This window comes from Canis lupus, chromosome 6 (genome assembly GCF_011100685.1).
Source record: "Canis lupus familiaris isolate Mischka breed German Shepherd chromosome 6, alternate assembly UU_Cfam_GSD_1.0, whole genome shotgun sequence".
Classification (NCBI taxonomy): domain Eukaryota; kingdom Metazoa; phylum Chordata; class Mammalia; order Carnivora; family Canidae; genus Canis; species Canis lupus.
Genome location: NC_049227.1, coordinates 26,629,264 through 26,654,834, shown reverse-complemented (window position 1 = coordinate 26,654,834; position 25,571 = coordinate 26,629,264). Strand labels below are relative to the sequence as shown.

Here is a 25,571-nt window from a genome sequence, read left to right as displayed (position 1 = left end):
CTGGTAAGTATTGCTAAGCAAGTCTGGGGTGTAGGGGCAACAGGATGGGTGACAGTAGTAGGAAAGGCTTCCTAAAATTGGCACCTGAATTGGGTAGAAACAATCGGACAGCTATTAAAGGCCAGAATTCGGAATGCCGTGTAAGATGTGTTCTGAGGCCGAATAAAAGCCCTCACAAGTAGGGAATCTGGCTGGCTCAGTCGGTAGAGCATATAACTCTTTATCTCAGGGTCATGAATTCAAGCCCCACATTGGGCGTGGAGCCTACTTATTTAAAGAAGGAAACAAAAAACACACTCAGCTGCAGATTAGATTCCAAAGGTTGTGTGCACTGCTCACAAGGGTTAGTCACTGTTAGGAGCTAAGCCAGCTACCTCCCATAGGAGGGGTTTCTGGGACCCTGTCAGTTTCCAGCCTGCCCTGACAGTATGGGACTGAAGAGGAGGATAGCAAGTGAAAGCCCAGGCTTAGCTGTTAGACCAACCTGACTTCAAACCTCACATTGACCTATGAAGCCTCAGTCTCCTTACCTATAAAATAAAGCCACAGACCTTAACAAGGTTTTATGTGAAATGACCTATGTAAAAACACCCAATTCTTTTGAAGAGCAGTAAGAACCAGATTAGAGGAGGAAACATTAGAAATGCGAGAGATTTGGTATTGTAATAGTTGAAGATATAGTGTTGGGGAGAGAGACCCTTGCCCAAGCACTCCAGGGTTAGCAGCAGGCTTCTGTAGAAGGGTGAATGCTGTGCAGGAAACCAAGGCAGAACAATGGAACCAAAATGGGACAAGAGGAGGGAGGCCACACCTAAGAGGGTGTGGGAATGCAGCACATAAAGGGTTAGATGGGCTCTCTGCCCTGAGTTGATTTTCACAGGGGCAAACCTGGGACCTGGCCATGAGGGGAACACATAACCATCAGAAAAATAAAATAGCCTTGTTTTATTATGTACAGACTGTATGTAAACCACCCACTGAAAACAGTAGGTTCTGGCTTTTTTCAGGGCCCTCAGAAGCCTCTTGGAGACAGTTCCTTCCCCAGAGAAGGGAATGTGAGTGTGTCTATTTGCATGTGTGTATAACCTTTTGATTCCATGGGATTTGACCAGCCTCATCTAGCCACATGCCCCTTCTTGCCTTAAACCCTGGCTTCCAGCTTCTCTGGTCCAGGAGGAGACCTCAGCCCCAGGGTAGGTATCAGCCAATCACTCAATCTCCATCTTCTTCTGCAAAGATTCAATGAAGGTTTGCCACTCTGCTGGGTAAAAACGCCTATAGAAGTTGATCTTAGGGATCCCTGGGTGGCGCAGCGGTTTGGCGCCTGCCTTTGGCCCGGGGCGTGATCCTGGAGACCCGGGATCGAATCCCACATCGGGCTCCCGGTGCATGGAGCCTGCTTCTCCCTCTGCCTGTGTCTCTGCCTCTCTGTCTCTCTCTGTGTGACTATCATGAATAAATAAATAAAATCTTTAAAAAAAAAAAAAAAAAAAAAAAAAAAAAAAGAAGTTGATCTTAAAAAAAATAAAAATAATAAAAAATAATAAAATAAAAAAAAATAAAGAAGTTGATCTTATTCCGAATCTGTTTTGGGGTATCTTGATAGTAATTCTTCTCGTCCCGGGCCATAGCCTTGTCCTCCCCGTTATTCTCCACCATGTAGTGCACATAGTCAATAAGGTCTCGAGACAGTGTGTTTCCTTTCTTTTCTGGGAGGCTGGCTTCTGCCTCTAGGTCATTGAGCACATAGGGCTTCCGCACAAGCTCCTTAGGCCTCTCCTCTATGTCCACCTCCATGGCCTTCACCTTTCTCTTTTGGAGGGGTACTGCCTTGTTGGGGTCCATAGCCAACCCCATCTCGGCCAGGTTCTGCCGCACGGATTTAGCGTGGTCCCAGGCATGTTGGATGTGGGAACACTCAATCCGTGGCGCTGCTTTCCGTCAAGCATTCCGGTTCAGACTCTTCCGGTTAACATTGTAACCGAATTTTTGTCTCCTGGTCTTCCCCTTGGCCTTGGGCATTGCAATGACCACCGAAATGCGACCAGGCGTCTCTCCCTCGCAGCACCAGATTTGCCAATCTTTAGTCTAGAAACCTCCCAGGACCAAACAGAACCAGGGTCCTTCAAGAAATCATTAACATAGGGTCCCCCTGGGACCATTGAACCACTAGTGACCATTTATTCATTCGTTCAACAAATATTTATTGAGCACCTACTGTATGCCAGGCTCTGTGCTTGGTGTTTTGAGTTTACAAGGTTAAAGAAAGTTAGGCAGGTTCCCTGCCCCTTTGGAGCTTTGCTTGGTGGGAGCAGGGGGACAGAAATTAGTACGATAATCACATTAATAAAATGGAAAACTCTAAGTGTGATGAGCATTACCATGGAGACTTACTTCTATGGTGCTTTAAGAACATTCAACAGTGAGATTTTTAGCCAGATTGGTATAGGGTATGCAGTTCAGGAAGACATCCCTCAGGAACTAACCCTACTTCACCCCCAGAAGACTGAGAGGGGGTAATTGGATAAGGAAGAGAGTAGTATGTTTCAGGTATGATGAAGGGAGCATGGTACACTCCAGGCATTAAAATGCCCAATGTGGCTAAGGCTGCAACAGAGAAGAGGACATTGTCCAAGGTGATTTCAGAGCACACAGGACCTTACAGGCCACTTTAGACCAGGTGTTTAATGTCTAATGAAAGAAGGTGATGCTTAAGTATGGTCCAGAGTGATGAGAAAGAGCCAAGCACAGGAAGACAGCACTGCAGATAAATGGAGCAGCCGACATATTATGTACAGATTGTAGAACAGAAAATGTACCCTTATAAAGGGGAGAATGGGTGTTACCTCTTTAACTAAGGGCTCAAGCTGGAAATCACCAAGAGGGGGACAAAGATGTTTATGTGCCTCCTGGCATCATGCAATGTGAAATACATGGTAATGCCCCAAAGGTGTCACCAGTGGCCAAAAGGTGTCACCTCAATCTAATCAAGGCTCTGAGGCAAACTTCCAGTGTGCAGGGAGATACAGGGGACAGGGGAACAAGTCAAACCACACCAAGAGAAAATGGCAGAAAAATCCTGATGTGGAACATTCTAAAAGACACCCGGCCAAGGTTTTTCTAAAAGTTAGTGCTTTCTACTTCAATTTTAAAAGAATTTTAAGCCAATATCAATGTAAAGAGGGAACTCTGCGAGACCTTCTACATAAAGATATCCACAGATCATTAAAAAAAAAAAAAAAAACACTTTGTCAGACCACATTCCTCCATTTTCTGTCAGAAAATATAATACTTGCATCTATACATGGCCAATCCATACTCTTTGCTCCTCAGCAGTCATGATTTCCATGGAAACTAGAACAACAATGTTGACCTAGGGGTCAGGCTTTGCCCAGAAATTGGAGAGGTAGGGAATGAGGCCAGAATTGGTGGATTTCCCTTGGCCCTCAGTTTGAGGCTGGAGATCGAGATTGCTACCAACTCAGTTCTTTTAAATTGAGTTTCCTCTTCCGTAATCTTTACTAATGCAAACTTTTGAAGAAGATATTGCTTTGGGGAAGTTTATAACAGCTGTAAAGATCTCTATTAACCATCCTTTATCAGTGAGATAAAGACCAGCTGTTTCACTAATTGCCCTTAACTGCTTGGGCTTGATTATTAATGAATGCCCTTGCCTTGAGTTCAAACAGCTTAATTAGCTAAAGTTAAGTGTTTCCAATAAATTTACTAACCTATGATAAGCTTTTCTTTAATAGGAAACGTGCAGTTCTTAATTAAATAGAATAATTTACAACTCCACGTCTATTATAAGTAATGGTTGCCCAGTTACCATGTTACCTAATTAGGTGATATTGAAATTCTTCCAAAGGGGAACTGAGGGCACAGTTGAACATGCCCTTGAACAAACCAATTAGTTAGCAGCTCATCAAAAATGTGCAGTGTGGAGTTCTGGACAGATCATGGCATTGGCATCTGGACTGGAATCTCTCCTCGGCCCCTCATAAGACTCCTGCTGCCCCACATATAATATGGGGACCTGACTCTCTGCAAAGCTTATAGGGAGGTAGGTTGGATAGCATTTCCAATTATTTAAGTAAAAGAAGAAAAAGACAAGTGAATGCTCTCTTTCAAGTCCTATAGATGACATCTGTAGAGGCAAAAGTATTCCCAGTGGAGATGTCTGGATAACGTGCACAAAAACCAAACCCCTCCATTTAATCATGAAAAAAACATCTAGCATACTCAGGTTGGGGAACTTTCTACAGGTTGCCTAGCCTGTAGATGCAAGACTGTCAAGGTCACAAAAATAAAGAGTGAAAAACTGTCACAGACAAAAATTCATGACAGTTAAATGCAATGTGGTACCCTGGATCAGATCCTGGACAGAAAGAGATCACTAATGAAAAAATTGGCAAAATCCAAAGCAAGTCTGGAATTTAGTTAACAGCAATGTCCTGGTGTCTGTTTCTGAGTTTTAACAAATATATTAGGAAGGTTAGATATTAACAACAGAGGACATGGGGGACAGGGTAGGGAGGTTAACAGTATATGGGAACTCACAGTACTATCTTTATAAATTTCTGCAAGTTGAAAATAATTCCAAAATAAAAATGTGTTAAATACTGCTTACCTATTAGGTAAGAGTAGCTCAAAAACAGGTTTGCCCAACTGATGAATGCATAAATACAATGTAGTATACTTGTGCAATGGAATATTAATCAGCCATAAAAAGGAATGATGTGCTGATACATGCTAAATGTGAACTTTTCAATGAACCTGGAAAATCTTATGCTAAGAAAAAGAAGCCAGACACAAAAGGCCAAGTATCATACAATTCCATTTACATGAAATATACAGAATAAACAAATCCATAGAGACACAGAGGTAGTTAGTGATTGCCAGGGGTCGGGGGAGAGGAGAATGGGGAAAGATTACTTAATGGGCACTGCGTTTCTTTTGGGGGGTAATGAGAAAATTCTGGAAGGAGATAGAGGCGATCGTTGCATGACACTGTGAATGTACTAAATGTCATCAAATTGTACACTTTACAATGGTTAAAGTGGTAAATTTTATGTTGTATGCATTTTACCACAGAAATAAAAAATAATTCTGTTGTATTTATTGACATGATTGGCACAATTTTATAAAGACCTTTCCTTGAGCTTTTCATTGGGAAGCCTCACTTTTGTCAGAGGAGAGCCTTGAGTGCATCTCCAAAGGTCCCAACAGGTAACGGTCCTCTGTCTGGTGGGAAGGAAGTAAGACTGGTTCTGGGCGAGGCCAGTGGTGTTTGAGCCACTTCCATGGAGCAAGCGGCTCATCCGTAGTGAGCAAGGAATGTGCACTGTCTGCAGGCTGCTGGCTGAAATATGAATTTGCTTAATGACTATGCTATACCGAATGGTTCTTGGTGTCCAATGCCTCTTCTAGTTTTAAATTCATGTCTGTTTGCCTTTCACATTTCTATAAGAATTCAGGAAACTCTTGCTCATCAGAGTACCAAATAGGGTCAAGAAAAAGGGTAACCTGAGGACACCTGGGTGGCTCGGTGGTTGATGTCTGCCTTCAGCTCAGGTCGTGATCCCAGGGTCCCAAGATCGAGTCCCACATCGGGATCCCCATAGGGAGCCTGCTTCTCCCTCTGCCTATGTCTCTGCCTCTCTCTCTGTATCTCTCATGAATAAATAAATAAAATCTTAAAAAAAAAAAAAGAGGGTGACTGGAGGTTGCCAAAGGTTCATAATTTCTGCCCAAAGGCAACATAAAAGTTCCCAGAACATTCCACCCCACCCCACATGGCAGTTTGGTCGCACTTGAAGCGCTCAGCTACAAATCTCAGGTAAAACCCCAGGCAGATCTGTCTCGGAGTGGGCAGTGCCATCTTCAAGCAAAAGAGAGGACCCGAGAATAAAGAGAATGAAACCCCATCTTGTGTCTGTACTGGGTTGAATAGTGTCTCCCAAAATTCATCTCCACCCAGAACCTGACAACATGACCTTATTTGGAACTAGGATCTTTGCAGATGTGATTAGGTAAATTAGGATTTAGGTCATTATGGAGGAGGGTAGGCCCTAAATCCAATGGCTCGTGTAAGTCAGTCGGAGAAGGACAAACATTATATGTTCTCATTCATTTGGGGAATATAAATAATAGTGAAAGGGAATATAAGGGAAGGGAGAAGAAATGTGTGGGAAATATCAGAAAGAGAGACAGAACGTAAAGACTGCTAACTCTGGGAAACGAACTAGGGGTGGTAGAAGGGGAGGAGGGCGGGGGGTGGGAGTGAATGGGTGACGGGCACTGGGTGTTATTCTGTATGTTAGTAAATTGAACACCAATAAAAAATAAAAATTAAAAAAAAAAAAAAAAAAAGAGATCTGGGGGCAGCCTGGATGGCTCAGCAGTTTAGCGCTGCCTTCAGTCCAGGGCCTGATCCTAGAGACCTGGGATCGAGTTCCACGTCGGGCTCCCTGCATGGAGCCTGCTTCTCCCTCTGCCTGTGTCTCTGCCTCTCTCTCTCTCTGTCTCTCATGAATAAATGAATAAAATCTTTAAAAAAAACAAAAAGAGATCTGGACACAGAGACACAGCAGGAGAGATGGGAAAGGCCATGTGACAGTGGAGGTAGAGATCAGAGTGACGCATCCAAGCCAAGGGTTGCCAGCAACCACCAGAAGCTAAGAAGAAGGAAGATCCTCCCCTAAAACCTGCAGAGGGAGCATTGCCCTGACAACACCTTGATTTTGTATTTCTGGCCTCCAGAAGTAGGAGAGAACAAGTTTCTAGGCCACAGTTTGTAGTAGTTTGTGACCTCAGCCCTAGCAAACAGATACAGGGTGTATATCCCATGTAGCCTAGGGACCTCCATTTTATTGTAATAGAAAGAATCCAAGGGCCACGTGGCCTGAGAGAGTATACATCTCCAATGTTGGCAGACCCAACAACATTGTTTTAAAGATGGTGTGGATGAAATGCAAAAGAGAATGATTTTGTGGTCACACTGAAACCAATCATGGTTAATGACTGTGCATTCACGAATATACACGGGTAAAGGCATCCAGGAGGTGTGATTTTTAACAGTTCACCTGCAAGGACACCAGCCATTAATTAGGTTGGTTATTACTACCCCTCTCTGCTCAATGAAACCAGACGAGGCCTAGAATAAGGAAAGTATTTGCTCAAAATCACATCACCATTATAAGTATCATCTGCACTTTGTAATAAATCCCACCATCACATATTTAGGCAGAGCCTTGAACATTTTCCCAAAAAAGCTCTTGCATCATCCCATGAAACCCTCACATAAACCATGGAACAAAAATAATATGGGAATGTTTATCCCTGTTTCTCTGATTAAACCAACTGAGGTTGAGAGAAGGGTTTTTTTTCTTTCTCTTTCTTTCTCTTTCTTTCTCTTTTTCTTTCTCTCTTTCTCTTTCTCTCTTTCTCTCTTTCTCTCTTTCTCTCTCTCTCTCTCTCTCTCTCTCTTCTCTCTCTCTCTCTCTCTTCTCTCTTTCTCTCTTTCTCTCTTTCTCTCTTTCTCTCTTTCTTTCTTTCTTTCTTTCTTTCTTTCTTTTCTCTCCCCTTTGCTCATGTCCCCAGCCTGCTCTCTCCCTCTCTCTGGTAATCCCTTTTGACAACCTAGCATATTCTTCCAAATTTGTCTCTATTTTCATAGAGTCACATGCAAATACGTGTATTTACACACCCTATACAATCCACAAGCATTTGTCATTTTATACACACTTTGCTGGTTCCTGTTTTCTCATTCTACAATACGCCGTGGAAATCCCTCCAAGGCATCTGGTATTACTCTAATTCATCGCTTTTTAATGGCTGCACAAAATTCTATGGTGTGGATGTCCTGTAATTTATTCAATCATTAACGAGCATTCGCATGTGTCCCCTCTTTTCCAACTACAAACAATGCTGCAATAAATATCCTCTCTACAAATGTCCTTATGCACCAGGGCTTTTTATTTCTATGAGATGAAGTCCCAGGAGAGAGATTGCTGGATCAAAGAGTCTATGTATTTCTTTTTAACTGTTTTTAATAGAACAGAGCAAGAGAATAAGATTGTGGTTATATGGGGAGGAGCTTGCAGGGGGCTTTGGTGGTATTGGTGATGATCTCATTCTTAGTCTCACAAATGCTTATTTTATCTTTTTTTAATAATTTGCATGTATGTTACTACCCTTATGATTTTAGGTATATTGAATATTATATAATGATTTTAAATAATCTGCATATTTTAATTTGAACAAATGTGGCCAAGCTGTGGCCAGCTGAAAGAATTCTTGTCTCCATCAATGATGTAAGACAGCAACCATCTCCCTGCTTCCCCATCAGTAGTAGATATGAGTGTTCTCTTCCATTTTCTTCCCAAGACCGAGAAATTCATCTCACTGTTACTTTAATTTACATTTCTTTGACACTGGTGAGTTTGAGCACCTTTTCTAACGTTAGTTGTCCATTTGAATGGATATAAATGGTATTTTAAATGCTCTTAAAAACCCTTTCTCGTTAAGTAAAAAGGGGAAGGCTGATGCTCAGCTCTCTTAATCTCCCCTCCCTAAAAGATAAAGCTCAGAATCTTCAAATACCACGAACAAAAAACTTAATCAACATAAATTGATTCTCTTTCATCAAAATTCCAGACTCCACGATGACATGAGCAACCCACAGGGAGATCCCACATGACACCCAAGACCCCTGAAACACCAGGCATAAATGTCACCTTCCTTTGGGAATTGATGAGACTAGCAGATCATGGCCTCTGCAAGGCTCAAACTAAGGGCTGAATTATGTCACCCCAAAATCCATATGTTAAAATCATAACCCCCAAGGGTGACAGTATTTGGAAGTGGGATTGGAAATAAAGGTAGAACCCTCATAAATAGGAGTAGTGCCCTTATAAAAGAGCCCCCAGAGAGCTCCCTTCCCATGTCTACCCTAGGAGGACACAGCAAGAGGACAACCACCTATCAACCAAGAAGCAGGCTCACCAGCCCCCAAATCAGCCAGTGCTTTGATCTGGGACTGCCCAGCCTCCAGGATTGCGAGAAATAAATTTCTGTTGTCTACTAGCTACCCAGTTTAGAGCATTCTCTTCTAGCAGCCTGAATAGACTAAGATACCAAGTGAGTGTGTCCTTTCGTGAATGAGAAGCTACCTAGCCTCCCTGTGGGGCAGTTGGAACCCCCACCCAGCTGGCTTGATCCCTTCTAGCACCACTCTCTCCTTATCTGTCCTGACTTGCAGGGGGTGATGTTCTTACAAGAGCTCAACTCATCATCACACCATGCCTTCCTTTTCTCACGGTATAGTACACCACGGACATCTCCAGAAAAAAAAACAGCTAGAGAGCTCATCTTTTTTAACAGCTATACAACATTCTATAGTATAGATTTACCAAATTTTATCTGGTAATTTGCTATTGATGGACATTCAGGGCATTCCCAGTTTATTTTTCCTTGTGACAAACAATGCTGTCATAAATAAATTTTCTTGTATGTATATCTTATATGTATATCTAATTCGGGATCAGATTTTATAGACATTTATCTTTTAACTTTTTCACCATACGCTCTTCAGTGCCAGACATTATTGATTATGGTTGTTGCTGTTTGTTTGTGTGACAAAGTCTGAGGGGTTAAAAATGAGAAGGGAATTTCATTGTAATGTTGGAATTTTTTTTTTTAGCTACCTTCCACATAGAGATCACTTGTAATTTTATAGCTAACATTTAATTTTTATAGTTTCCCATTCTTTTTAATCAACTGAGTTATTTGCTTTTTTCCCTCTTCCTGGAATTAGCTATTATTACACACTATGATAGATAATACAGATTAAAAATTGCATTGATTTTTTTTTAATTTCCAATGCCCTCTGAACAGCTGATTCCTTGCGGTTATTTGCAAGCAAAAAGTTGAATTTGATATGGACCCTGCCTGCAACTGGCTTCCAATCTTAGAGGAACATCATAACATATATGAATAAGTACAATTAATAAATTGAATAGCACAGCATAAGCATAAATGCAGTACTCATGGGACTCAGAGACAGGGAAAGCTTGGTTTACGCAGTAAGACAAAGGCAATGTGAGGCGCCCATCCAATTTTGACATATGGAAATGAGGGAAGAACTGCAAAAAGGAGAAGCAATGTTTCTTTCCTTTTCAAATCCCTGGCCAAGATTAAAAACAAGTGACCTTGAATTGCAAATGTGCATTGACTATGGGTGACTGCTAGGGAAATGCATGCGTGGTAGTCCACATCCAATGAATGCATTACACATCTTTATTATACGACATATCAGTCAATTCGTGACAGGAAGTGAAGACATGACACATTTTCTCGATCTAGCTATATGACAGCATCACATGGAAATCAGTTTAGTGACAATATCGAAAGAATGAAAGAGCGAAAATGTATTCTAATAAACTTCATTCATTCAATAAAAGATCTTCGGTATAGGAGATAACACGGTGAGAAAGACAGCAAAGCTGCCACCTAGTGTGAGGTTTATAGCCCAATAAGGAGCATGGACAAGCAGAGCAATAAAAAGAAAGTTTTTGCCAGACTTGCTTTCTTAATACCATTCTCCTATACAAGGAACCAGAGCTCCTCAGAAAAATGGATGATTCTAGGTGGTGCAGGGAAAATATGAGATGAGCCTGGAGCATCTTAAAGTGACAAAATATAAGAAAGACCTTAGACACCTAACTCTGGGAAATGAACAAAGGGTAGTGGAAGGGGAAGTGGGTGGGGGGTTGGGGTGACTGGGTGATGGGCAATGAGGGGGGCACTTGGGGGGATGAGCACTGGGTGTTATGCTATATGCTGGCAAATTGAACTCCAATAAAAAAAATTAAAAAAAAAAAAAAGAAGAAGAAGGAAGACCTCAAGAAACGGAAGGAGGTAGTTCAAGGGGAGCCAATCTGAAAGAGGCCCCAGTGGCCGAAGCTGGAATGATGTGAACAACAAAATAAATAATGTAGTATTGGCTTATAACCCAAAGTAGAAATATACACGAGCTCATGCTCGTGTAAATAAATGGTTGAATAAATAAACACACTGAGTGAAAAGGGACAAATCTTCCGTTCAGAAGAATTCCAATTTCCCTCCCTTGGCTGTGGGCTGGACTTAGGAACTGGCTGCTAACAATCAAGGAGAATAGTTTGAGTCTGAACAGGGAAACTAGTAACCACGCAGTGGAGAAGCCTGACTGACGCTGCCTTAACTCCATGTTCAAGATCAGCATCGCTATGGGTTAAGTCATGTTGGTGGCATGTACCTCCACGCTCTTCCTCCCAAAAATCCATCACCTGACCTAAAATGTGTGAAAAGGTTTCAGAGAAACCCAGATTGAGAGACATTTGACAAAACACCTGCTCCATCCTCCTCCAAACCATCAAGTCCATAAAATGCAATGTGGTGGAAATAATCAAAGTGCCCATCAGCAGATGGATGGAGATAGAAAATGTGATACATACATACTGTGGAGTATTATTCAGCCACAAAAAAAGAAGGAAATCCTGCCATTTGTGACAACATGGAAGGATTTTGAGGGTGTTATGCTACATGAAATAAGTCAGATGAAGACAAATACTGTATGATCTCCCTTTTACATGGAATCTAACAACACTGAACTCATAAAAACTGAGTAGAATAGGGACACTGGGTGACTAAAGGTTGAGCGTTTGCCTTCAGCTCAGGTCATGACCCCGGGATCTGGGATCGAGTCCTACATCGGGCTCCCTGAGAGGAGCCTGCATTTCCCTCTATGTTTCTGCCTCTCTATTTCTCTGTCTCTCATGAATAAATAAATAAAATCTTAAAAAAATAAAATAAAAACAGTAGAATGGCAGTTGCCAGGGGCTTGGGGATGGGGGAGAGAAGGAGATGTTGGTCAAAGGGCATAAACTCTCAGTTACCAGGGGAATGAGTTCTGGGGATTTAAGTTACTACAGTTAACAATACTGTGTTGTATAAATGAAAGATACAATGAGAGCAGGGCTTTCATGTTCTCACCATAACAACAAAATGGTAATTATGGTTCTCACCGTAACAACAAAATGGTAATTATGTGAGATTTAACCTTATTTTGGCAAATATTTCATAATATACATGCATTTCAAATCATCACATCTTACACTTTACACTTTTATGATATCATATATCAATTATATCTCAATAAATCTGTAAATAAAATAAAATGAATGTAATGTGGCATCCTGTATGGGATCCTGGAACAGGAAACATATATTATGGAAAAACTAGGGAAATCCAGGTAAAGTCTGAAGTTTCCTCTAAACGCATAAAGTTGAATAAATGCTATTTTAAAATGTTCAAGGTGCAGTGAGAGGACACACCAGGAGTAACTAGTCAAAACACAAAGATTTCAAAGCAGAATAAAAATATGGACAGGATTTTTTTCAATAAAAAACCCCATGGTATCTGCCTCCAGAACCAAGCAACAATTATCAAGGTTAACTGACTTTTTTTTCTTGTTGTTGCTACCATTATGATTATTATTTTCTTTCTATTGTGTTTCTTAGTCAAAAAATAACATTTATCCTATGTGCTCATTAGGACCAGCCAGCCAAACAACAGAGAAAAGCACAAAGTAAAATATAATACGCTTTTCCCACCTCCACTCTCCAACTAATCCCTTCCTGAGGAAGTAGTTCATGTTCTTTTCTATAATTTCTCTGTGTTTACATTTGAAATACAAAATATATATGTGGCTTTTTTCCTTCCCCCCCCTTTTTAGCTACAAAGATGTTACCTTTACTCATTGCTCTACAACTTGATTTTTCATGCAAAAGTGTATCTTAATGCTGTATCATAAATATCTTCCTAGGGTAATGTATATAAATCTGACTGATTCTCCCCTTCATTCAATTTCACCCAGATACAATTTATATAGAATAAAATGCACCCATATTAAGTGTAGGGTTTGGTGAGTACAATTATTACATATGCAACAATGTATACGTCTGGGTAACTACCCTCTCATCGTTAAAAAATGTTTAAAACAAAGTTTGCAAGAATCTTGCCAAATCCAGTGAAATCACCTGGCTTCCTCCTTGGAATAGAAGGCAAGAAGAGATGGAAATGTCCAGATAACCCTGGTGAGAAGCCTTGCTCCTCACCTCTCAGGTGTAGTATTTCAAGAACATTCTCATCCCCTAGAATAGTTCTGTGTTTGGCATGGTGCTAGACTTGCATGAGTTTGGAAAGGTCTAGGGAGACACCTAGGCAGAGAGTTGGCTGGGGCAAAGTTGTGGAGTCCCTGATCCAACATGGGGCACCAGAGCTGAGGATAAATGGCAGGGAGGCAGGCTGAGTGAAGCAGTGGCCAGGGACTTCTCCTCCTGGAGGTTTCTTCCACCACTCCTCGTGAGCAAGCCTGCCATGAGGGCCAAGACCAAACCAACCACACTTCCTAGGACCAATGAAGACCTCCAAGGAGAAAGTGGAAACCATTGGCCTTTTCCTAAGCTCTGTCTGAAACCATCTTTGGAAGCAGGTAGGAAAATTAAAAGATATGGTCCCAAAAGGGAATTGGAATTTTGAACTAGCTGAATCCTTACCTGAAAAAGATTGTTTTATTGGGGCAGGGGCGGGGAAGACTCCTCGAAACTGGAAGAGACAAACACTTCCAATCAGCCAATTTAAGTATTTTCCCTTTACTCAGCAGAATGGGGACTCCCAAGGAAATGTGATTTGGTTAGACCAGCACTTGCAAAAGAAATAATGCAAGCCACAAATGTAATTTTAAATTGTCTAGTAGTCACATTTAGAAAAAACAAAAACAAAAACCAGAGGACTCAGCTCTTCTGCTCCTCCATATACACCCAAGAGAAATCAAAACATGGTCCGCACAAAAACTTGTACACAAATGCTCATGTCAGCATCATTCATTAGAGCCAAAAAGTGAAAGCAAACCAAATGTCCATCAACAAACTGTAGTATATAATAGAATATTATTCCACAATAAAAAGGAATGGAATAAGTCAACATATCCAAATCATTATTTCAATGTGTAATCAATAGTCTATAATCATTGAGATGTTTCACATTCATTGCTTTCTTAGTCCAATGTCTATTCTACACTGGCAACACATTCTAATTCAGGTGTCAAATTTTCATTGGAAATACTAGATACGTATTCAGATTTCATAAAATTTGCGATTACACAAGTAAATGGATATACCCACATTGTTGGAAAAACATTTTAAAAGTTTTCCAATAACTGAACTTGAGTAAAGTTTAATGTTTAATAGTTTAACTATTTATATATTAATGTGGATATATCTGTACCTATGGCTATAGGTATAGACAGATATAGATGCATAAGTAGAGATATATAAATATTGACAGGTAGATATAGGTAAAATAGTTATACAGATACAGGCACATAATTTGAGTGTGATTTGTTAAAATCTCAAGCCCTACTACATATACTAAAAACAAAATTAAACTCCTCTCGTGGCCTCAGACCTTATGCGATTTGCCCCCCACCTCCCTCTCTTATCTCACATCGTAACACTCTCCTCTCCCATGAGGCTCCAGCCACACTGGTCTTTTCACTCTTCAAACACTCACCCCTGCCCACTTACACTTGCTCTTCCCTCTGCCTGGCACACTCTTCACCAAGATCTTCTCAGACCTGGCTCCCTGCCATCATTCAGGTCTCTGTTCAAATGTCACCTCCTCAGAGAGGCATCCTTGACCTCCTTATTCAAATGCAACCCCCATCCAGCCACTCTCCACCTCATTATCCATTATCTTCCTTTTATCTTCTTTGTGGCATATGTCACTATTTGGAATTATCTTCCTCACTTTTCCTTTTATTTATTGTCTTTCCCTTGCTACATACACACACACACACATGAACATAAACTTCATGATATAGGGACAAAGTCTGTATTATTCACTGCCCTATCCCCACTATCTAGAATTATGCCTGGCATATGGTAGATGCTCAAAAAATATACAGCAAGTAAATGAATGAGCCGTTCATTCATCAACCAATCCTCTGTGGGGTTTTTTAAGATTTTATTTATTTCTTCATGAGAGTCACAAAGAGAGGCAGGGACATAGGCAGAGGGAGAAAGAAGCAGGCTCCCTGCAGGAAGCCCAATGCAGGACTTGATCCCAGGACCCCAGAATCATGACCTGAGCCAAAGGCAGATGCTCAACCACTGAACCACCCAGGCACCCCCATTCCTCTGTTAATAGACATTCAGATGGTCTCCAGTTTAAGTTGGTCCTATTGTTTCTGCCTCCTAGAGCTATGAGGAGCACTCCTGTACAACATATCCTTAGCAAGTAACATATATCCTTAGCTACTGATGCCTGCCTTCCTCTAGGATGGATTCCTCAAAGTGTAACTTCTGTATCAAAGAATGTGCCCTTTTAAAATTTTAAAGGCAGAAAATGCCTTTCCCAAGAATGTCATGATGATTTTACTGTCACGCCAGCAGTGTATAAAACTATTTCCTTTCCCACTCTAGATAACATCAACTGTTTTAATGATTTTTTCCAATCTGAGGAATATATAATTGCATTTCATTTCAAATTCAAATTAAAAATCTTTAAACACTAGGGAAGTTGCATACAGTTTCAGACTTTTATTGGTCATTTGCATGTCCTGGTGTACTGCCTAATGATCTCCTGTATCCTGCTGGGTTGTTTTTGTTTTAAATCAACTTGCAGGGGCAACTGAGTGGCTTAGTTGGTTAAGCCACCAATTCTTGATTTCGGCTCAGGCCATGATCTCATGATCAGAAATCGAGCCCCAGGATGGGCTCTGCACTCAGCAGGGAGTCTGCTTTAGATTCTCTGCCCCTTCTTTCTCTTCTCTCTCTCTCTCTCTCTCTTTCTCTCTCTCTCCCTCTATCTCTCCCTCTCATTCTCTCTCAAATACCTAAATAAAATCTTTAAAAAATAAAAAAATAAACCAACTTGTATCAACTATTAGGGATAGTAAGTCTGTCATAAGTTCTCATTATTGAGTTCACCTCATCTTATGCTGCAGTAATTGTAATTTGTGTGTAGTCAAATCTGTCAGTTTTTGAGGTTCCAGGGTCCCAATATAACTGACATAAGCTGACTTGCAATTCTGAGACTAATCTTCACCACTCAGGGAGTACACTCAGCAAGTCCCAAGGACAGCCCTTGGGGTGCGAGCCCATAAATTCACCACCTGCTGCTTCAGGGTCTGTCTTCCCTATATGTCTGGTTCTCTCTCCAGCTGGCCTTGGGGACATATCCTTTGAATGCAATTTGGTCAATGGATAGGGATGCCAACAGCTTTTACCATGAAAATCTGAAAAAGTGACTGTCACCAGTGCTACCATTTGCAGAGGAAGAGAAGGGCCCAGAAAGGCTGAGAGTGAACCCAACATCCTTGCCCAGACTGGAACCCCACAGATGCATTGCTACCCAACTCTTAATATTGAAAAACTTCACATTTATGGAGAAGTTGTAAGAATGGCACAAGAAAAGCAGCATACATCCAACATTTAGATGTGACTAGTTGTTAACATTTTGTCATACACACACACACACACACACACACACACACAATGCTAAACCATCTGAGTATAAGTTGCAGATACATCAATCCTATAGAGCTTGTCATGCATTTCCTAAGAATAAGGATGTTGAGCAATAAAATTATAGTTTAATTACCACACTCTGAAGATTTATTATCACTCTAATACTATCATCTAATAATCAGCCCATATTCAAATGTTCCCAATTGTCCATATAACTTCCTTTAGAGCTAGATTTACTTTTTTTTTGGGGGGGGGGGGGTGTCTGGGACCCAATCAAAGATCACATATCATATCTACTTGTCCTTTCCTCCTTATTTTTCTTTCATCTAGAACAGCTCTCAAACATGTTTGCTTGCTTGTTTTTAGGACACTGATGTTTTTGAAAAGTCCAGGCCAGCCGTTTTGCACAATGCCCCTCAACTTGGATCTATCAGATTGTCTCCTCATGACTCTACTTTCTTTTTTTTAAGATTTTATTTATTTATTCATGAGGGGCACAGATTGAGAGAGAGAAAGGCAGAGACAGAGGCAGAGGGAGAAGCAGGCTCCATGCAGGAAGCCTGACATGGGACTCGATCCCAGGTCTCCAGGATCAGGCCCTGGGCCGAAGGCGGCGCTAAACCGCTGAGCGACCCAGGCTGCCCTCATGACTCTACTTTTGACAAGAAATGCTGCATAGGTATTTCTGTGACATGCTCAGCACTCATATCAGGAGGTACATGATGGTAAGTTTGATTACTCAACTATGGTGGTACCCACACATTGCTTCATTTGCAAGATACCTTGACCGTGAACTGATCAATGATCTGTGGGGAGATACCTCAAGACTAGTATCACAGTCTCCCCCAGAACATTTCCCCTAATGGTTTCAGCCTACATGGCTGATTCTTGCAAGAATCAAGTATTTTCATGGCGGTTGCAAAATGTGAGTTTCTAGGCTCACCATTTCTTCTACATTTATTAGTTGATACTCTCTAGCACTTTCCCTTCTCCCTCTCTTGTCTTTTTTCTTTCTTAATATCAATACAGACTCCTGGATTCTTCTTTAATTCCATGTACTATACCCCATAACTCTCATTATTGGTTTTGATGCTCAGATTACACCAGATTTGGCCAGTGGGAGCTGGCTTTGGGCTGGCTCCTGTATCATTGTGCCATGCTCCCATCATTTTTTTGAAAGCATTCTATATTTTCTGATGAAAAAAGATATTTCAGAGATGCCTGGGTGGCTCAAAAGTTGAGTGTCTGCCTTTGGTTCAGGTTATGATTTCGGGGTCCTGGAATCGACCCCCCACATCGGTCTCCTTGCTTGGAGCCTGTTTCTCCCTCTGCCTATGTCTCTGCCTCTGTGTGTGTGTGTGTCTCTCATGAATAAGTAAATAAAATCTCAGAAAAAAGATATTTCTGTATATCTTGTACCTTTCTTGCCCCAGCCCTGCAATCAGCCATTTCTCCAAGGACTTTTGGTAACTTCGGGTGGATAATGCTATTTAGGAACCAAGATCCGAGCATTAGGAGTGCTCAGTGCTACTGGGGTGTCATGCTTCGGTAGGACAAATGTACAGCATGGGAAGTTGGGCCAAGAGTCATTGGGCAGCTGTGCCATCAACAGAACTTGAATTCAAAATTGGAGTCAAGTATCATGTTCCAAGTACAGGAAGTATTTTTTGTTTTTAGATTACCAGCCTCCAATCCACATTCATCTGATAACAGCACTCCCTTGTCCTTTTGGGTAATTATCTCTCCCTTCTGTGAACAGTCACAGTGAGGCTGTAAATCAAGGTGTCTTGAGCCCCTCCTCATATCCAGGAGATGGGCACTAAATCACTAGAGCAGACAGGTGCCCCTGGACCCAGAAAGGATGCTGAAGAAAAATCCGGAGGCTGGTATTCACATTAAGGGGGTTTGACCACACATCCAGAGTTGGCAAAGCCAAATGACCTTCAAGATGAAATTAAACGCCCGTCTCCAAGGTCTGTTGGTTTCTCATTTAGTGAGAGCCTTTATCCCACACAGTTGAAAGCTTCCCTGTCTTTGTAGACAAATTCTGACACAATAGAGCCCATTTCTAACTTTTCCCCCTCATATTGGTTCTTTCGTTCATCCTTTCCACTTCATAGAATTCAGTTGTTTTGACAAATGTCTAGATGGCTAGTGATACGTTTTCATCTCCTTCCAAATTCTTACAACAGATACCCTGCTTGTAAATCAGCATGGCTTTTTTTCTGAGGAAAAGCTTCTGAAACTTTGTTCATCTTGCATTGGTCCCTGCAGGGTTTCTTTATTTGCCTGCTTGCTTGTTTTGTGGGGAACAAAAGAAAAGCCTGAAATCCTGATACTCACACCTTCAAAAATTATGAAATCTATTTATCTTCCACTTTCTTTTATTTTAATCCTTTCTCCTTCTTTCTACTTTGTCATTCTTCTAATCTCCAACACATGGGTACTACACAAAAATGTGAAAAGAAGGAAGGCCAGGAGGGAGAAAAGAGGAGAGGAGAGTGAGAAAAATCATCAAAGGAAGGAAGATTCTTGCACTCCCCGTGCTTCATAATATAAAAACACAATGAAATATTTTCTATCTTTTGGTGCATGGGTTTTTTGAGTCACCCCCTGCTTTGACACTGGATTTACTCATGTCAAAAGGACTTGGTCATTGTACAAGACCATTGCTCTGGGGAGCACAGTTGCAAGGGTGCTAAGCTGATGGGTGCCACTTGTCGTCTAAATGAATAACGGAAGATTTATATCTCACTATGAGCCATAAGAACAAAAGTGGTTATTTCAGGGCTATTGGAAATACCAACTGCCAGAGCCTAAGGCTTCTCTGCCTGCCTTGCCCTTATAAATCTAAGCTTATGGGACAAGAGGAGTAGAGGTTCACTGCTGGGTAGCCAGTTCAGCTATATGTGGAAAGAAATGAAATATTGTGAGGGAGAAGAGGTTCTGATGAAGGTATCGCAGTTTTTCTGAAGTTTGGAGCAACAGATAGGCTTCCAACAGGGGGAGGGAGAGATTGCTTAATTTCCTACTCACTTAAAACTCTTTTAGCTCATCAAGAATGTACTGGGGGTCAGCCCTATCTGGGAAGGCAAAAATGAGCAGGCACTCAAGTTTTTGGTGATAAAGGAACAAGGGAAATGGCCATCTCTGCTCTGACCAGTGTGACAGATCCCTTTGTGTTGTGCAAGGCTTACAGCCAATGAATGGTGTGCTGAAAACCCTTCGCAGTGTACTGCCAAGTTTGGGTCCTTACGCAAACACTGTTGGGTTGTTTTTTTTTTCCTACAGCTGGGGTACTTACAGTACTTTCTGTATGATTTCTGTTAAGCTGAATAGGTTATTCAAGACTATAGAAAGTGGATTTGAGGTCGAAGCAAGTAAATACAAACACAGTGTAACATCAAGAGAGCGCCAGGGAAAACTGTTTCTCAGATCCCGGCTACTCACAATGTGATCTTCACACCACCAGCCCAGGTATGACCTGGGAGTCTGTGGGAAATACAGAATCTCCAGTCCCACCTCAGACCTACTGAATCAGAGTCTGCATTGTAACAATATTCCTGGTGATTCATGTCCATGGAGAAGTTCGAGAAGCAGCAGCTTAGAACATGGAAAACCTCCCTCATATGAACCTATGAGACTTGGGTCAAGGCATTCACAAGCCAGCTGACATCCCAAGGTCAACCCAAATGGTTGGTTAATAAAATTGAACGGTGGTTGATAAAACATAACCTGTACTTGTGTGCTGCCACAATTTCTGATGGTCAGAATGACATTTTGCCCTGCACTTATATTATTATATCATCCACTTTGATGGTCACCACAGCCCTGTGAGGTAAGCAGTACAAGCTCTAGTGCCACCCCCATTTTACAGGTGGAGAAACTGAGGTTCTCAGAGTTAGGGTGACTCTTCCCAAAGGCACATGACTCTGGCAAGGTCCAGCTGGCACTTGAATGTTGAATGGCTGGCTCCAGGAAGGGGCCTTTCTACAGCTGCTTGTGAGCCAGTGTGATAAGGACCAGGCTGGTTGTGTGGCTGAAATGAAATCAGTGTGGTGTACGCTTGAGAGGAAAAAGGATTTCTCTAGCGGGGAGTTGGGAGAAGTAGATAAGCTGACATGATGCTGACAGCTTCAGATATCAGATCCCAGGTATCTGGCTCCATGAAGAATTCACCTTCACTTTCACATCCTTCTGAGGTACAGGAGGGTGAGGTGATGTCAACAGGCCATCCCACTGAGACCCAGAAACCATCCAGGACATCATGCGTCCCTCAAATCTAGGACAAGTGCCTTCTTTTGACAATAATGGCCTATTTTTCCCACAGCAGGGTGACCAAACTCTTTCCTTCATCTCCAAGTGAGGCTGAAAAAAAAAAAAAACCCAGATTTGGGGCTTCTTGCTGATATGAACTAACTTGAGCGGAAAGCCCATTGTTCAGCCTTGTTTCTTCAGCCACCTGCCTAACCTGATTGTAGTCACTTAGAGAGAAGTTCCCCACAGAGAAACTGAAGAGCTTTGCTTAAAGTAATCAACAGAGACCTTGGGGTCTGTTGCAGACCTCAGGAGACATTTTAACAACTGTGCCTGGATACCTTTCCCTCTAGCCCTATTCTCTCCTCCTGACATCCTCTGTAAAACTGGATCTTGATGGACTTCAGTAAAAGGAGCCACGTGGATTCTGAGAAAGAGGTAAACTGAGGCAGACTGGAGCACTAGGGGTAGGAAGATCACCATTTTGTGAGCTGTGTAGCTTAGTAGCACTTAGCTGGCCTGCCTCTTAGAGCTACTGACTTCTTGTGGGAGGCCAAGGTAGAAGAGAAAGAAGCAGAGTTCCAGCAATGATGTTCAATTAAACTAACCTAGGGTATCACTGGTTCAGTTCAGCCTATCTTCAGGACAAACAAGAAATTGAAAATCCCAAGAGAAGTCATAGCATCGATTAGCTGGCATCCAATCATTGATTGTCTATGTTCAATGCATCATGATACAAAAAAATAAGAAGAAAAAGAATTCACAAAAATAATTTGGAAGGGGTGCCTAGTGGCTCAGTTAACTGTCTGGCTCTTGATCTCAACTCAGGTCTTGATCTCAGGTTGTGAGTTTAAGCCCCACATTGGGCTCCACACTAGGACCACTTGAAAAATATTTTTTTTCTAAAAATATCTATATATAAAATTTGGAAGCCCTCTTAGACCTCTAGAATTAAGGTTGATCAATGTCTGGGACGCCTGGGTGGCTCAGTGGTTGAGCATCTGCCTTCGGCTCAGGGTGTGATCCCATGGTTCCGGGATCGAGTTCCGCATCGGGCTCTCTGCATGGGGCCTGCTTCTCCCTCTGCCTACGTCTCTGCCTCTCTCTCTGTGCCTGTCATGAATAAATAAATAAAATCTTCTTAAAAAGGTTGACCAATGTTTTTCTCATACAATGGACAATTTCTCAGACAATGGGACAATTTCTCATTGAAGTGGACAATTTCTCATCATTCCTCTCCTCCCACCCACCCCAAGATAGGTGATGTCCTATGCTCGCGCTTCAGAAAGGAATAACATCAGCAAAGCAGAAACCATTCTAGGTGTTCCAAACAAAGGAATTGATTATAAGGGTTTGGGGATAAATGGAAGAACAATTAGAAAGGGGGCTCAGATCCAGATGGCTAACAGACACATGAAAAGATACTTAACATCACTCATCATCAGGCAAATACAAATCAAAACCATGATGAGATACCACCTCACACCTGTCAGAATGGCTAACATTAACAATACAGGAAGCAACCAGACATTGGTGAGGATGAGGACAAAGGGGAAGCCTCTTGCACTCTTGGTAGGAGTGCAAACTGCTGCGGCCACTCTGGACAACAGTATGAAGATTCCTCAAAAAGTAAAAAATAGATCTACCCTACCATCCAGCAATTGCACTACTGGGTATTTACTCAAAGGATAAAAAAAATACAGATTCAAAGGGGTACAGGCACCCTGATGTTTATCGCAGCATTATCTACAGTAGCCAAACTATAGAGAATGCCAAAATGTCCATTAACTGATGAATAAAGAAGATTTATGCTAAGTAAGAAGTATTATGCTATGTGAAATAAGTCAATCAGAGAAAGACAAATACCATATGATCTCACTCATGTGGAATTTAAGAAAGAAAACAGATAAACATAAGGAAAGGGGGGGAGGAAAAAAAGGAGAGAGGGAAACAAGCCATAAGAGACTCTTAATGATAGAGACAAACTGAGGGTTGATGGAGAGAAGTGGGTGGGGGATAGGCTAGATGGGTGATGAAGATTAAGGGTGCTCCATTATGATGAGCACTGGGTGCTGTAGGTAATGAATCACTGAATTCTATTCCAGAAACCAACATTGCACAGTATGTTAACTACCTAAAATTAAAATTTAAAAAAAAAGAAACAAAAAGAAAGAGGGATCTGATAGGTGGAAAGAAGAAGGATGATAACCAGAGATCAGAAGTTCCTAACGCTTCTAGGTTGGATCCATGAGGCTGCATCCACTGTACTGTTGAAGATATGCTACAGCCTCTTTTGGAGTTTTCAAAGAGGGGCCACCTCCTGGAGGGCTACCACTACACAACGGTGCTGCCTCTGCCTTGGATGCTGAAGTCTGGAATCACCCCATCCTTGCTGCCACTATAACTCCAGAAATTTTCCTCCTTTCCCACCTTCTGGTTTCCAGCAAGCACCTCCCAACAGGAAGCCAGCTGTCAAGAGGAGTATGGGAAATACAGTGTGCAAATTCCTGGCCCCAGAAGTACAGGCTACGTACAGATTATGGAAGGGCAGGTGTTTAAACCAAGCTGTCCCAAGTTGACAGCGCCACCCAATGGCCAGCACTGGAAATCAACATGACCCACTCCTTTCTCAAGTAAAAAGAGAGACAAGTGATCTGCACTTAGTGCTCAAGTGTGAGTTAAATCAGGGCTGCTCCACATATGTTTGTTTCCAGACTCAGGCTGAAGGAGCAGCAGCTATGTAGGGTATGTTTTTCTATGGTGGGTCATAAGAGTGCAAGAAAGTAAGTAAAAACACACAAGCACATTGAGGTGCTTGTCTGCATCATCTCTGCTAATGCTGCCTTGGCCACCAGCAAGTCACATAGCCAAGCCCAGTATTTCACCATTTCACTGGGTAGTCAGACTGTGCTACAGGATAGAGTAAAATATGAGTGCAGCCAAAGTCTAAAGGCAGATAAGCACACCCACGATTTGCTGAAAACAGACTGTGTGCACACAAGGCTCAGTATGGTCCAGCATTTACTTACAGCAAGAAAAGAGAGACAGTGCACAAGAGCCAGCCCTGTGTGATGCATCAGTCCCCCAAAACCAGTGTATCCATCTCACAGCCAGCACACCACTTACCTCATTTCATGCTACAGCAGATGGAACCCAACCCTTCCCAATGGAGTCTAAAATACAGAAATCTGGGGGTGTGCATGAGAGCCATTGGCTTGTGTGCTTAAGGAGAATGAAGGAGGACACATCAAGCTGGGAACAGAGAAAGGTATTCCTTCACAAGGCCATAAGCCCAGCACAGACAGGGAGAGCACTGAATCTCCCAGAAAGGAAATGTTCCAGACTCAAATCCATTGTTATAAGGCCAAGCTGGGGTCCAATGACAGCACGCAGGAGATTGCCTTTCCCGACACCCCAAGTCCTTGGGTGGGGAAATCTACCCCACACATCCAATGCACCACAAGGTCATACAGCAGAAAAATTGTGATTAATAATCCAGTCTACCACAGAAGGCAGAAAAAAAAATCTTATCTTTGACCTCTTTATTCCTACCGTCTAGGACCAGGACAAGCACAGAACACATCAAGCAATGATTGTTGAAATTAATAGATTATTAATAGCATGGAGTAATGTGAGGCATATATATATAAAACAGTAATTGAGAACACGAACTTTAGCATCACAGGACCTGAGTTCAATGTAAAATGGCACAGCGACTTTAAAAACTTTGGTAGAGATGCCTGGGTGGCTCAGGTCATGATCCCAGTGTCCCGGATCGAGTCCCTCATCAGGCTCCCTGCAGGGAGCCTACTTCTCCCTCTGCCTTGTCTATGCCTCTGTGTGTGTGTCTGTCTGTCTGTCTCTCATGAATAAATGAATAAATCTTTAAAAAATAAAATAAATAAAAAGTTTGGTAGGTTTTTTTGCAAAGTTAAACATAAGTTTGCCATTAAACCCAGCAATTCTACTCCTAGGGATCTACCAAAAAGAACGAAGGCGTGCATCCACAAAAAGATATGCACATGAATGGTCCTGGCAAAATTATTCACAACAGCAAGGAAATGGGAATCATCCAAGTGTCTGTCAACTGGTAAATGGATACAGGAAATGCAGTGCGCCCATAGAGTAGAATACTATTCAGTGTGAAAATGAATGAACTAATGATACTTGCAACAACATAGATGTACCTGTGGATAAATAAAAGAAGCCAGATGAGAAGACCACACATTATATGATTTCATTTATATAAAATGTCCAGAAAAAAGCAAATTCACAGAGACATACAGAAGATTAGTGGGTTGCCTGGAGCTACAGATGGGAATGCAGATTGAATTCAAATGAACACAAGGGATCTTTTGGAGGGCAAATGGAAATTTCTAAAACTGGATCGTAGTAACGGTTGCACACATTTTAGAGTTTACTAAAACTCACTGGACTGTACATTAACATGGATGAATTTTTATAAAATCACAATAAGATCTGGGTTCAAATGCTGGCCCTACCACTTAGTATCCATGTGACCTAGAGGAAGTTTTAGAGTCCTATAACCTCTGTGAGTCTCCATTTCTGTAAAATGGGGACTTAACAGAGGAGTGTTGAGAAATCAGAAAGATAATGCATGTTGTGCCCTCAACATGGGGTCTGACAGGTGTCTAGGGAGCTGTCATGAACTCTCTAGCACCTTCTGCTTTTAGGAAAATCTCTTATACTCAAGCCCATCCCAAGTCCAAGATCCAATGTCGG

General features: G+C 41.8%; 1 protein-coding gene and 1 long non-coding RNA gene across 2 annotated transcripts in view; both read right to left on the bottom strand.

Moving 5' to 3' along the window:
* LOC102154816 overlaps positions 1-25,571 on the bottom strand; it is a 393,058-nt gene that overhangs the window by 349,427 nt on the left and 18,060 nt on the right. The window lies entirely within an intron of this gene.
* LOC100683946 (nucleolar protein 16-like) lies at positions 821-2,022 on the bottom strand. Its single transcript, XM_038540254.1, is given in 2 exon segments — positions 821-1,293; positions 1,577-2,022. Coding segments are annotated over 2 exon segments (531 nt in total). The 3' UTR covers positions 821-1,208.